This window comes from Cydia fagiglandana, chromosome 18 (assembly GCF_963556715.1).
Source record: "Cydia fagiglandana chromosome 18, ilCydFagi1.1, whole genome shotgun sequence".
In the NCBI taxonomy this organism is placed as follows: Eukaryota; Metazoa; Arthropoda; class Insecta; order Lepidoptera; family Tortricidae; genus Cydia; species Cydia fagiglandana.
In genome coordinates, this window is record NC_085949.1 from 16,277,916 (window position 1) to 16,293,377 (window position 15,462).

Here is a 15,462-nt window from a genome sequence, read left to right on the forward strand (position 1 = left end):
TCACTCCCCTGGCGTCTTTCCCCTGGCGCATAATTTTGCAAAATGTACAGTGGAGGTATGAATTCTTGTTTAAATGAATCATTACACTTTAATTTGCTCGAATTTGTAAGACGGCTGGTCTAAATTTCGATTTTGTTTATGTTTTTAAAGAGATCAGGGGAGAGACCCTTCTCTCTTTATTACATAGAAAAAGTACGGTCTCTCCCCTGGTGTCTTCTAAAATGGTAATAAATTAAAAGAATGACTGATTAGCTTACAAATATACATAAAAGTGTTGTTTCTATCAAAATATTGTATAATTAGATCAATATTTTAACATTTATGTTGTGCCACCTTTTCATATAAGCGATTACCTCTTAACTTAGAATGACCCAAATACTAAAAACAGAATAAAATAAAGATTTAAATGGGGCTCCCATACAACAAACTTGATTTTTGACCAAAGTTAAGCAACGTCGGGAGTGGTCAGTACTTGGATGGGTGACCGTTTTTTTTTGCTTTTTTGTTTTTTTTTTTGCATTATGGTACGGAACCCTTCGTGCGCGAGTCCGACTCGCACTTGCCCGGTTTTTTATGATATTAGCAGGGGTGCTAAACTCCTCCCTTCGGGCAAACTCGGCTCCGTTCGGCTCAGCATTGCTCCGAGCAATTATTTGGGTTGACACAACTTGAAGTCCCTTTGCGTGCACGACCACAGATAATGGCTTGAATTTTGACAACCCTAAATAGCAGAAAGGAATAGTGCCATATATTAAGGAACAGCATGATTCGACCCTGAACCGCTGTCAAGCTTCGGTTTTGTAGAAAGTTTCCTTTCTGTACAGTAGTACTATTAGTTATTCTCATTATTCTGTGATATTAGAGGCAAACGAGCAGCCGAATCGCCTGACGGTAAGCAATTATTGTCGCTCGTGGCCACCACTAGACCAAATTGCAAGTGCGTTGCCGGACTACCGGTCTTTATATTAGATGCGCTCGAGGACGTTCGTCTTTTTTTGAAGATTGTATCGGTCCATAAATACCTACGGTAGAAGGTAGAGAGTACTCTCTCCAGGCGGGTGTTATGCCTCATATGCCTGTGAACCGAAGTCCACTGAGAGTTGGTCGGAAGTAATATATATAGCAACTGACATTTAAAACTCCGTAAGCGCGATGTAGGTCTGTTACTAATTGCGTTCTAGCTCCCTAACGCCATCTGTTAGATTATTATGGCACGACGTTGATGTCAGTGACAGCTAGAGGAGACGCCACAAGTTTCAATCCACCGTTTAGCTGTGCGAAGCAAGAAGTCTCTATAGACCGACCGCTTAAATGAGTCCTCGCCTGCGCGGTACGGGGGCGACAGGGTAGGACGACTAAGGGTGGCGGGGAAGGTGCGGGCGCCGTACGCCTGCCGCCCGCACCTTCGCCACCACCCTTAGTCTATAGACGGCTAAATGCAGTGTTAGAAATTTAAAAAAAAAGTATAGACTTACCGCTGTAGCCTATGGAGTGGTTCTCCTCCAGTTTGAACGTGAAGGGTATGTGCACGCGCTGCATCAGCAGCCGCGGGGGCTGCACCGCCCACGCGTCGTGGTGCCTACCCTCGCCCACTATGCCGATAAACTCCATATTCCTAGAAAGAAAGTAACTTAGTAAATAAATATTCATATTATGTAAGACTCAGAGTTGGGCAAAAATTAACTTGAATAAGAATAAGAATAAAAACAGAAATTTTATTCTTATTCCAATCGATTTGAATAAGAATTATTCCTGCACTCGTTATTTTAAAATAAAATGAAAGTGAATTAATCATGTCACTTTTATTTTAAATTAAGAATAAAAAACGGAATAATTATTCCAGTTGTAGGATTATTTTAAATAACGTTTCATTCAATTAAAATGTTATTCTGAATTAAGTTAACTTATGTAGTACAATTGGTTATAGTTTGTAAAATGAATTTCACCCCTTTTCAATGGTCGGATTGATTTGATTTTTTTAGCGTAAAAAGATTTTATTGTGATAGATAAGTAAATTTTTTTGGTGCCTTCGAAACAGTGATATTAATTTGATAATGAAGCTACATAGAAAGTAGACTGCGATATTCTAAGATGGTTCAATGTATATTCCTTTGCGTATTAAGTACATATTTAGTTTATTATTCCTATCAACCTTAAGCCTTGAGGTCTTACATATGATATGTCTTTCACACCCACGGAAAGTGAAAGAGATAGTAAATTACAGCAGGTAAGAAAAGAGCCCTACCCTTAGCGCTAGATTTGCAGAAAGTCGCAGGTCGCAGCATGAATTGTATTGTATTATTTGGCGTGTTTCCACTTGAGACCGTCATTTATTACTCACTGGCAATAACAATAGGATTAAGTCGTGGCGTGGTGAATTGTCAGCATTTGCTAAACACGTGCGGCAGGCGGTGTGTCAAACGTTTTAATGCCTACTTTCATTTCTGTCTAATAATAAATGCAAATATGTATTAAATATCAGAAGGACTTTTAAAAACACCATAAGTCTCGGTAGAGTTAGACCAAGAAAAGTCTGCAGCGATTTTGATAGCCCACGCAGTGCATGTGTTATGTATACGTCATAATTTCATAGAAGTATGACATTTAAAATAACACTTGCACTGCGACGGGCTATCAAAATCGTTGCAGACTTTTCTTGGTCTAACTCTAGTAACTCGGACCCTGAAACTACTAAACATAATTCGAAAACAGAAGAAAATCATGAGTGTTTTCCCCATTTGTTCCTACCCCACGTGACCGCCGCGATACACGAGGCGGAGACATGGGAATAATTTGTACGAAGCGCCTTTTCACATCTGTGCCCGGCGGGGAGAAATAGGAATACACCATATCGCGCCATTACTCATCATACCTTTAAAAACATCTTTTTTTAATTGTTACATTATTTTAGGTACAGTGAGCCATTCAAGAGTTCCGCCATCCACCATCCGATCAGATCAGCTGAATTGTACCTGATGATTTAGTTATCACATTAAAAGCAATACGGGTACCAATACCGATTACAATAAATTTGTAAGATTTTATTCCATAAAAATCGGTATAAATTAGAGAAGAAACTACTCGTACTATCATTTACTTCTATCTATACGTAACGCCTAAACCGCACTCAGACTAGATTTTTAATCCAGGAATATTATTTAGAATATAAAATCATGATTACATTTATTTGATTAAGAATAAGATTATTCTTATTCAATTTTTACACATACGAATTATTCCAGACCAAAATTATTTTAATAATTTTAACGGGAATAAAATCAACATGATTTTATTCTTAGAAATTCTTATTCAAATAATGATTTTATTCTTGAATGCCCAACACTGGTAAGACTTGCTGATTGCTGAAAATGATTAAAGGCCTGTGCACACCGGCTTGCGGGCGCGTGATGTGCACGTGCGCGTGCGCTAAAATATTGGAGCCGCACACGCACACGTAACGCAAGCGGTGTGCCGTCTCTCATAAGCATCTAATACTACAACGCCGCACGCCCACGCAGCCGGTGTGCACAGGCCTTTAGTCCCACAGTCAGCTTTGTCAAACGGGCTCTTCTACAGCAATAGTAAAGTGGGTCACAATTTTATTGTATCCTTTCATTTACGTTTTAAAGTTAACTGTAAAATTTATATATAAGCGTTACTTTTTCGTGGAATGACCAAACTGCTAAAACTTTTTACATTGACCAGTCATACCAACCATAGATAAACAATACTAAATACCTGCTATTAGTTGTACAAGGAATAGCTAATGTTGACCCGAAACTAGGGTATTCCCTTGTATAATTTTACGGTTTAGACTTTAGACTCACTTGTTTTAATTCACTCACGCGACATGTTTCGGAGAGCCTAGGTCTCCTTTTTCAAGCACTAACAATGCGAGCAGCGTTCACAACTTCACACAACACAAACAATATTTCTATTGTTACTATGTTACTACTAATAATTGTTATTGTCTCACAACAGTTTAAATTCGATTAGGGTATTCCCTGTCATATAAGTCGCCGTGAAAACCAATGTTAACTAATTAAACAAAGGTTAAAATCCTCTATTACATTGTGATTACATTTGACATGGGTTTTTTGCTCGAGTTTAAAACGTTTAATAATATTTGAATAAGTACTCATAAATGTACGTTATGTGATTGAAAGGTGAGCAGTTTTTAATTTCTGTGACGCTGACTAGGACTTGTAGGTACACTACTTTAATTGTTGAGCCATTGGGTTTAAAATAATTTGCTTGTTCAATATGTATAATATTAACAAAAGTTAAAAGTTAAAAAAATCATAAATCTAAAACGACGAAAAATCGGCTAACATACATGGGGTACATACTTATTCTGATAGAGACGTGAAGAATCTAAAACAAATTTTTGGACGTCAAGGTTTGGACCTAACGGATCGATGAAATTTATTATTATAAATTTCATCGAAATCGTTACATCCGTTAGGTAGTATTTGGGGGCGATAATTCGATCTAGCTAGGTTACCTCTGGGAAAAGGTGCAGTTTAGAGTTTTTATATGTTTTCCAAGCAAAGCTCGGTCTCCCAGATATTCATTGTATTATACACAGCAGTGTTGGCAAAAAATCAATTCGAATTGACGATTGACGATTGAGGATTGACCGATCAATCCGAATTGACGATTGACGATTGACGAAACTAATTCTAAATCTACTGATTGAGGATTGACGATTACTAATCGTTAATTCGAGTTGATCGGTCAATCCTCAATCCTCAATCGTCAATTCGGATTGACGATTACTTTGTATGTACCTACCTAATGTCCTTTTTATTTAGGCCATTTTTCAAAACTAGCCAAATACGTTCAAAAGCGATGTCTGAGTTTACCAAAGGTTCGGAAACATGTTTCCGACGGCAATATGAAGGATGTCCTTTTTGGAACATTTTCGGGACTTTCCTTGAAATTAACCAATAGCGTTCAAAATCGATATCTGAGGTGCCCAAAGGTTTCGAAACTTGTTTCCGAGGGAAATATTGAGAGATGCCCTTTTTTGGGACATTTCTAGAAATTACCCGATTGCGTTTAAAATCGATATCTGAGGTAACCAGAGGTTCCTAAACATGTTTTCAACTGCAATATTGAAAGGTGTCCTGTTTTGGGACATTTTAGTGACATTCTTTGAAAGTGACTGCTTGCATTCAAAATCGATATCTGAGGTGCAAAACAGGGTTTCAACGGTAATATTTAGATTCTACACTTTAGCCGCGTACTTACTATACTACCTGCATTACGCCACCCTGCTGATAACAAGATGCGTTCTAAAAACGTACGAGTGCGAAAGAGATAGCATGATTCTAATCCTTTTATTGTTCTAGTGGTGTCCAGTTTGAGTCCAGTAGAGATAAGACATTCGGTCTTCAACCCTTGTTGTTTATTGGTGTGTGACTGTGTGTGCTTGTTTTAAATAATTTAAAATCCACAGTCCAATTATTGGACTGTGGATTTTCTTTTGGCGTTGGCTTGTTATACGGACTTTTGGATTTACTTCTGGACTGTTTCATACGATTAACTTGGCGTGACTTTGAGGATTGGACATCGCAGTTGTTCTTACGGTAAGTAACATTTACCAACTATTATTTGTCGTAAAGGTTAACATTGAATATCTATAGGTACATTTTTAGGGTTCCGTAGCCAAATGGCAAAAAACGGAACCCTTATAGATTCGTCATGTCTGTCTGTCTGTCTGTCTGTCTGTCTGTCCGTCCGTATGTCACAGCCACTTTTATCAGAAACTATAAACACTATACTCTTGAAACTTGGTGAGTAGATGTATTCTGTGAACCGCATTAAGATTTTCATACAAAAATAGAAAAAAAACGGTAAATTTTTAGGGTTCCCCATACATAGAACTGAAACTCAAAAAAAAATTTTTCATCAAACCCATACGTGTGGGGTATCTATGGATAGGTCTTCAAAAATGATATTGAGGTTTCTAATATCATTTTCTTCTAAACTGAATAGTTTGCGCGAGAGACTCTTCCAAAGTGGTAAAATGTGTGTCCCCCCCCCTGTAACTTCTAAAATAAGAGAATGTTAAAACTAAAAAAAATATATGATGTACATTACCATGCAAACTTCCACCGAAAATTGGTTTGAACAAGATTTGGTAAGTAGTTTTTTTTTAATACGTCATAAACCGTAAACCGCAATTTTATTATGTCACTTGCTGTTACGGAACCCTTCATGGGCGAGTCCGACTCGCACTTGGCCGCTTTTTTATTCTAGAACAATGTTATGTGGGTTTAAAAATTACACTTTGTTATTTTCGTGTGCAAGATTAATGGATAAAAAATAATTATGAGAATACATCTGTAAGATAACTTCTATACCAGTGGTTCTTAACCTTTTCAGTCCGGTCACCCCTATGACTAACTAGGGAACCTGATTTTACCCCTCCTCCCAATGGTAATAAAAAATAAAACGTGTACGTTTGTTGTATTATTATATTAGGTTAGTTTATTACCCCCGTAAAATACCAGTTTTACCCCCACGGGGGTAATTACCCCCAGGTTAAGAACCACTGTTCTATACGATATTATAATTATGTCTAAATCAATAAAAAAATATCATATTTCGGGCTCTCTTCAATTTCATTTGATGCTTGTTATGTTTTTATGACAGATTGTTATTGTGAGATAAAAATGAATAAATAATATCCATAATAACAAGTAAAGTTCAATATATAAAGCCTTGCCAGTATTACAGTGAATACCGGGGGATATCCCGATACTTACTGTAATACTCGCAAGGCATTCAATAAAAATAAATCATTCTTTTGGGCAACCTTTGGGCACCTCAGATATAAATTTTGAACGCAATCGGTTGGTTTCAAGAAATGTCCCAAAATGTCCCAAAACAGGGCATCTCGGAATATTACCGTCGGAAACATGATTCGGAACCTTAGCGTAGGTAAAAAGTCATTTCTCGGTATTGCCGTCAGAAACATGTTTCGAAACCTTTGGGCACCTCAGATATCGATTTTGAACGCAATCGGTTAATTTTAAGAAATGTCCCATAAATGTCCAAAAAAAAGGAAACTACGTCTGTATTGCCGTCGGAAACATGTTACCTACCATGTGAACCTTTGGAAATCTGAGATATCGTTTTAAAGTGCCAACGAATAATTTAATAAAAATGTCCCGAAATGGAAGGGACATCTTTCGGGACCTATGGTCGACATCGATTACGAATATGAACGTAATCGGCCAATTTCGAAAAATATCCCAAAAAGGGACATCAGTCAATACTGACATCAGGAACATGTTTTCGAACCTCTGGGAACATCAGATATCGACTTTAAGTCCAGTAAGTAAGTCCCAAAAAAGGACACCTTTGAAAAGTAATCTTAGGGACTATGGTTAATCTAGATTGAGAATTGATTTAATCCGAATTGAGGATTGATGCGTTAATTCCGATTGATTCAATCGGATTGACGCGTCAATCTGAATTGAATCAATTCGAATTGATCAATCCGGATTGATCAATTCGGATTGACGCGTCAATTCGATTGATCAATCCGGATTGATTTAGTTCAGATTGATGCCAACACTGATACACAGACTGTGGAAGGGGCAACCCTGAGGGGCAACCAACATAGAGCAGCTGAGGGAGCAGTGGTGAAGTATCTACAATTGGGTTGGCCGGTGGAAGTTTTTAGCAGATGGCGCCATCATAGCTTGCCCCGTCAATCCCTAGAATTATGTCAAATTTTTGTTTTTTTAATACCCTGGATGCCAGCCCTTTAAGCCAAATCTCATAGAAAAAGGGGCAAGCTATGAGTGCGCCATCTATGCAAACCTTTGACAGTTGCCAACTCCATTGTCACGTCTCTCAGTCATGAGGACATCACACAAAGATGAAATTCAATAAATTTTGGTATATCGTAAACAGGTAACTGACAAAAATATTTACCTAATGACTACTAAAACTAACATTCCTACTTGCTTGTTGCTTTTGATAAGCAGTTATCTCTTACAACATGTAATAACAGAGTGATAGCTAATTATCAAATATTCAAAACAAAGTATGAAATAAGTAATTTTGTCATTATTTAGCCATGTTACGGCATTGGTTTTTAACCAACTCCTAAAAAAGGAGAGACTAGGTCAATCTATGCACCGTTCTACCCAACTAATAGAAGAAATAACTTATGAAAACTGTAGGAAGTTGGTTGTTAGCCTGGTGGTATTTAGTTTAATAAGTTAATTATTTATCTTTAACAATGTATATGTAATAAACAAAAGAAACCATTTAATTTTGGATGAGACGTTTGCCACCTGCCAAACGGATGCACAAAAATGGAAAAAAGTGAAATTTGAATGAACACGAATAAAAGAAGAAATGTTTATTCCGACTAAAAAAAGGGAAAAATAAATTCATAGAGAGTATACTTGAATATATTGTGTTATTGACGTTATTGTCCTCGGTCACCACAACAATTGTTGATTTGAATAGGAATAGAATAGAAATTTATTCATAAGCAAAGACACAGAAGAGAAAATTATACATAACATAAAAACATATCTCAGCATCATGCTGGCAACCAAGTTTGTTGCCAGTCCCATATTGGGATACCCTCCTCCAATTGAGGGGGGATTTAAATCTTCTCGAGGCAGAGGTGTAGGGTTGGAGCCGGTATAGGATTATTTGACTTTCATAAGCGCATTGTAATATGCCTACTTAAATAAACTATTTTTTATCTTTATCTTATCTTATCAACATCCAGCACTGATATTCTGATATTTTTGAATTTAAAATATTTTTAATTCATAAAATAGTTGTCATCAAATAACTATAAAGAATTGTAAGGCCCTTATTTTCCATGAATACTTATAGCCTTTCATATTTTAAGTTTAACTCAGAAAATATTTCAAGTATTATATTATTTTTATGTTCAATAGCTAAATATTTATTATATTTTTATTTTGCTCAGTTGTAAGAAAATAGCAGTAAATATGTTAATGTAAAAAAAATTTATTCAAGTCTAAAATTTCAATTATGGTATTTATAAATACTAAGATATCAATGCTTTCGGCTAGTTATGGAACTATGTAAAGTAAAATTGCAAATTATTCTATGCAATAGAATCTAATAATAGTGATATTGTTTACAAAAATGTAACACTGCTATTTTGCCTCATTGATATAACATAATTTTAGCAAAATAGTACCCATTTCTAATCATGTGATTTAAAAACTGGTTCTTAACAGCAAAACATTCATTCATTCACATTCATTCTGGCGCCATCAACGTGCTCAAACCCGGACCTGACAAGACACCCACCCGCCCTACGACGCTGAGCAGCCCGTTCCAGTACCTCCGTGCCAGCACCTGCTCCTACCCAACAACCACAACCAGCTGTTCCAGTCCTACATTTTCCTTTTTCTAACAATTTTTTTTTTATATTGTTTGTAATTGCTAGCTTTAAGATCTTTTCAAAATTCTAAAAGGTTATAGTCGACCCAACTCAAATTTTCGCAATATCTCTTGGCCTAACATCATTTTATTTAATTTTCTATTTTACAACCTTTTATCTAATCCTCAACCGTTTAACCAAAACTCCCCCCTTAAATAACCAATTACATATACATCTATCATCATTCATCATCTTATACCAATTTATCTATATCTATTTTCTAATCCCTATTATGCCAGCGTCCTACGCTTTTTGTCGCGCCACGTAACAAAACTCTTAACATAGTGATTACACAAAACATCAACAACACAACAACATACAATTACACAATCCAAGATTTCCACTGAAATCTCACAAATTGGTTTCAATCCTAAGTGTTTTTAAAACTCCTTGGAGTCACTGAAGTGCGAACCAATCCTGACTTACGGCAGTACTGTTGGAGATAATCCGATAGCTTATCCTTCACCCGATTAAATAAATATACACAACTAAGCCTAATATCACAATAAACTTCTCCTTTCGATTCAATAAAAAATAAAATTTAATAACTACATATTTTATTTATATTGATAACATCAATTATTCTCTTCGTGATAGGTATCCACTTTAATAAACAATGAATCCAGCACTATTAAATAAACCTGAACTCATCTATGAGCTCAAACTCAGGAACATTCAGTTCCCAGCCACCGCGCAGGCTGATGATTTAAGACAGCTCCTCACTCCAAATTTATTCGCGGACCCGTGTTCGAATCTCTCCAGCCCATATGATCTTGAACAGGATATCACCGAAATTAGCAGATGCCTCACAATAGTTTCTTCTCAGCTACAGCTTGCGACCACCAACCAAGCGAAGCACGATAGAATAGCGGTTTTCTTATTTCATTTATATAACAGAATAGAACGTCTCCATATTACCACTGAATTATCTCCAGAAATTATTGACAACTATTCGAAAATATGCGAATTTTTGTCAAAATGTCAAACAAAATTTAACATGTCACAACCGTCAACAACAACGTCAACTTACGCGTCAGCAACCTCTTTGATAGATGATTCCACAAATTTAGACCTACTTGCTCGAAAATTAACCAACCTCTCTGAAGCAAAACCAAGCGATTTTAAAAAATTCAACTATAAAGGCGATAGTTGCCCTTATGATTTTATTCGAAACATCGAAGAGTTTGCAATTGCGCGTAACATTGACGACAAACGCTTACACAAATATATATACGATTTTTTATCAGGCACTCCTTTAGATTGGTATAGGTCAAAGAAAACAACCCTTACAGATTGGAAATCATTTAAAACCCACTTCTTAAAAGATTTCGAATTGCATGACCATGACCACAACTTACTACAAAATATACATTCCCGTAAACAAAAACAACATGAACGAATAATAATGTATTTTTCAGCCATGGAAGCCCTCTTTTCCAAATTACATGAACCCCTTTCTGAAAAACAAAAAATAGATATCCTCCGTAGAAACATGAGCCCTTATTACAGTTCCAGATTAGTTCCTACAGATGTTACGTCTATAGACACATTATTCCAATCGTGCAAATGGTACGAAAGCTGTAATACTACCTCTACTTATAGCTCTAGCAACTATACCAACATTCAACAAGATTCTAACCATACCCCCCCTTCCCAACCGTACATACCACCATTCCCATTTAATAAACCGGTCCATACTGTAACAGCACCACCTTCTACGTTACGTTACTCCTGTCCGCGTTGCAGAACAAACGATCATTCTTTAGATATTTGTACAAGTAAAAATATAGTATGCTTCCGCTGTGGCAAACAAAATGTCACTTTTGCAAAATGTACAGTTTGCCATAAATTTCCAAAAAACGCATAAAGGAGAAAAGTAACTTAAATAAAACTACTGCTACAGAATGGAACCAATGGTTAGATACCATTAAATTATTTATGTCATCATACAATACTACATCAGCACTTTTCACTCAAGATCCATACGATGAACGACCTTATGTCAACATCCAGACAAATAATTTAACTTTATGTGGCCTCTTAGACAGTGGCAGTGCTTTAACTATTTTCGGAAATAATTCCCATAAAATTCTCTTATCCCACAATTTTACCATAAATTACGACCATAAAGTCGTAGGCTCTATAGCCGACGGCTACCCTATATACTCTATTGGTACAATTCAACTACCAATTTCGTACAAAAATATTGTGGCTATTATTACCGCTCATGTTATCCCTACTGTAAAGCAACCCTTGATTCTAGGCACAAATTTTTGGAGAAAATTCAATATAGCTCCCCACATATTACCTGACATAACGTCATATTCTGATAAACATATAGATACCCTAGTTATCTCCACCTGCGACCAACACATCACTAATTATGACAACCTTTCTGAAACTCAACAGTTAATTTCAGATACTATTATTGAAAAATTTAAAAATATTTCAACAGAAACCAAACCCTTAGGACGAACCCACCTCATTGAACATCACATAGATACCGGTGACCATCCACCAATCAAACAGCGATGCTATAGGCTTTCTCCAGAGAAACAAAAAGCTTTATGCAAAGAAGTTGATGAAATGCTAAAGCTTAATGTTATCGAACCCTGTGAAAGCCCATGGCTAAACCCTGTCATAATAACTCCTAAAAAAGATGGAACGTGGCGTTTTTGCATCGACAGCCGTAAACTAAATTCGATTACGCGCAAAGATGCCTACAAACTCCCACTCATTTCTGACATTCTAGATAATCTAAAAAATGCTAAATATCTATCATCGATAGACATAGCAAAAGCATTTTGGGAAATACCCCTACGCCCTTCTGATAGACCTAAAACTAGTTTCCATGTACCCTCAAAAGGCATGTACATGTTTCGCGTAATGCCTTTTGGATTGACTAATGCCCCTGCTACCCAACAACGCTTTATGGATGCGTTATTCCCTTCTGAAAACCTTGATAACTCAGTATTTACCTACTTAGATGATATTATCATCATAAGTAATACTTTCGATGAACACATCACTTTACTTAATAAAGTTTACCAAAGGCTAGTACAAGCCAACATTACTATAAACTTCCCCAAGTGTTCATTTTTCAAAAAAGAACTTAAATATCTTGGTTACATAGTTAATGAACACGGCTTTCAAACAGATCCTGACAAGGTTAAGGCAATACTTAACATCCCACCTCCCACAACTCCTCGAGAAGTTAAAAAGTTCCTAGGTACAGCAAGTTGGTATAGACGCTTTATCCCCGATTTCAGCACAAAGGTTGCACCACTAACTAAACTTACCTCCACTTCCAAAAAAGCACCACCATTTAAATGGACATCACTAGAAGACAATGCCTTTAAATCCATTAAAGAAGCTCTAGTCTCTACCCCTGTTCTTGCTTGCCCAGACTTCTCAAAACCCTTCGCAGTCCACTGTGATGCATCCAGCTTCGGCATCGGTGCCATGCTGACCCAAGAATTTGATGGCGTTGAGAAACCCATTGCTTATATGAGCAAATCCCTAACTGGTCCCCAAAGAAATTACCCAATTACAGAAAGAGAACTCTTAAGTGTCTTACTAGCCCTAGAACATTGGCGTTGCTATCTTGACAACGGCTTAAAGTTCACAATCTACACAGACCATTCCGCATTACAATGGTTTCTCCATCTAGATAATCCAACCGGACGTCTAGCCCGCTGGAGTATTCGTCTATCTACATTTAACTTCGAAATTAAACATAAACGTGGTAAAGATCATCTAATCCCTGACGCTTTATCACGCTTACCTTCAGTAGACGTTATTAACTACAATAGTTCTAATACCAATGACGACTGGTATAATAATATCTACGCTAAATGCAGTTCTAACCCCAACACCACTCCAGATTACATAATACATAATAATAAATTATACCGATACTCAAAAACCCCTTCGTTACTCCAATCTGAGTATAATTGGAAAGAAGTTATCCCACTAGAGTACAGAATACCCATTATCACAGAAAATCATTCCACCCCAACTTGCGCTCATTTCGGAACATTTAAAACATACAATAAAGTTAAATTGAAATATTTTTGGCCAGGAATGTACAAAGATATTTCAAATTTTATTGCCAAATGCGAGACTTGCTTAGCTTGCAAACACCAAACCCAACTAAAACTTGGCCTAATGGGTAAACCTAAGCAATGCTCTCGACCCTTTCAATGCATTTCAATAGATTTGATCGGCCCCTTGCCTACTACACTAAAACACAACAGATTCATCTTTGTCGTTACTTGCTGTTTTTCAAAATACTGCCTCCTCTTTGCGATTAAACGTGCTACGTCATCAGTAATCGTTCATATTCTAGAAAACCTAGTTTTCCTAGTGTACGGAATCCCACAGACCATAATTCTTGACCATGGTCCTCAATTCGTTAGTCAAGAGACAACGGATTTATTCCACTCCTATCAGATCCCAAAAATACACTATTGCGCAATTAAATGCGCCCAACCAAATCCCGTGGAGAGATATAATAAAGTTGTTACCACAGCAATATCCTCATTCATACAGGATGACCACAGGAATTGGGATATCAACCTACATAAGATACAATTTGCTATTAATACTTCCGTAAATGAAACAACAAATTATACTCCTTCTTTCCTTGTATTTGGTCGCGAATTAGTCACATGTGGATCAGCATACGATAAATCTGATCTCACAGATGATATTATATTCGCACCCAGAGACGAATACGCCGATAATCTTGGTCTTCTCCAGCCTGTCTTCTCCGAAGTACAAGCCCGTCTTTGGAGAGCGCACCAAACCAATTCTTCATCGTATAATAAACATCACCAACATTTCGAATTCAACGAAAATGACATCGTCTGGAAACGAAATTACGCAATTAGTAATTCTCCTAAACACTATTCTGCTAAACTTGCACCCAAGTTTATTAAATGTTCTATCCTAAAAAAAATATCACCCTTAGTATATGTCCTACAAGACATGTCCGGCAAAATGCTCGGACGATGGCATATTAGAGACCTTAAACCTCTCCCCAAAATTCTAAAATAAATAATATACTGTTTTTCCTTAATTAGATTCTTATTTGGCTCAAACTTAGCTACTTTTCTCCTAAGCTCCTAACTTGTAAAATATTGTATATAATGTTATACATTTATAATTATATCTCATCCCCATTATACATTTCGAACTCATTACATTTCGTACATACCTACTTAGTACGAATTTATACGTTCATTTATACTATTTAATTTATATAACGTTATATTACGTTCATATAACGTTATTCAAAGCTAACTCTACCAGAGTTAGAACAATACTTATTTATATATTTCTTCCCTTGACATAACGTTCATATTTACGTACTTAGGTACATACGTACCGTACAGTACATTTATTAATTCCATTAAGGAATTATCTTATGATATTTTGTAGTAATCCTACATTCCATACGGCATTATTTTGTTGAATAAATTTCAACAATCGTACTCTTTGTAGGTACACATTATTGTAGATATTATATTTAGATTCATTAATATTCAGCGGGTGGTTACTGATTAATAAGCCTTAATACTAATGGAGAGCGATTTAATGAGTACGTCCTCTACTTAAAGGAGTACTCTATTGAAACTTATTTTGGTTAAACAATTAACCAAAATTTTATAAGATGAAGTATGAATGACCTTTGGTATGCATGTTTAAATCGCCTCTCTTGTATGATAAACATTGTATATAACATCCCCACCTTCTAAATTTATCACTCATCCCCATATTCATTACATTATATTTACATTACGGAAAAATCCTTTGGCCATAAGCCCCAGGATTTTCCCTTCCAGGGCGACCCCGGTAGTGTAACGGTGCGTGTAACGAAGCGTTACACTATCGACCTTCATACTATTTCTGGCACCATACAAATTCTAAATTCCTTTTTGAAATTCAAATCCTATTCCAAATTCCATTCAATGATTTTTATTTTCAGTTCGATCACATACTTTGAT

General features: G+C 36.4%; 1 protein-coding gene across 1 annotated transcript in view; it reads right to left on the bottom strand.

Moving 5' to 3' along the window:
• The window catches only part of LOC134673411 (cell growth regulator with RING finger domain protein 1-like), a 114,937-nt gene that overhangs the window by 98,244 nt on the left and 1,231 nt on the right, over nucleotides 1-15,462 (bottom strand). The window contains exon 2 of the mRNA XM_063531394.1: nucleotides 1,476-1,615. Within this exon, the coding sequence (XP_063387464.1) occupies nucleotides 1,476-1,615 (140 nt within the window). The remainder of the gene's footprint in view (nucleotides 1-1,475; nucleotides 1,616-15,462) is intronic.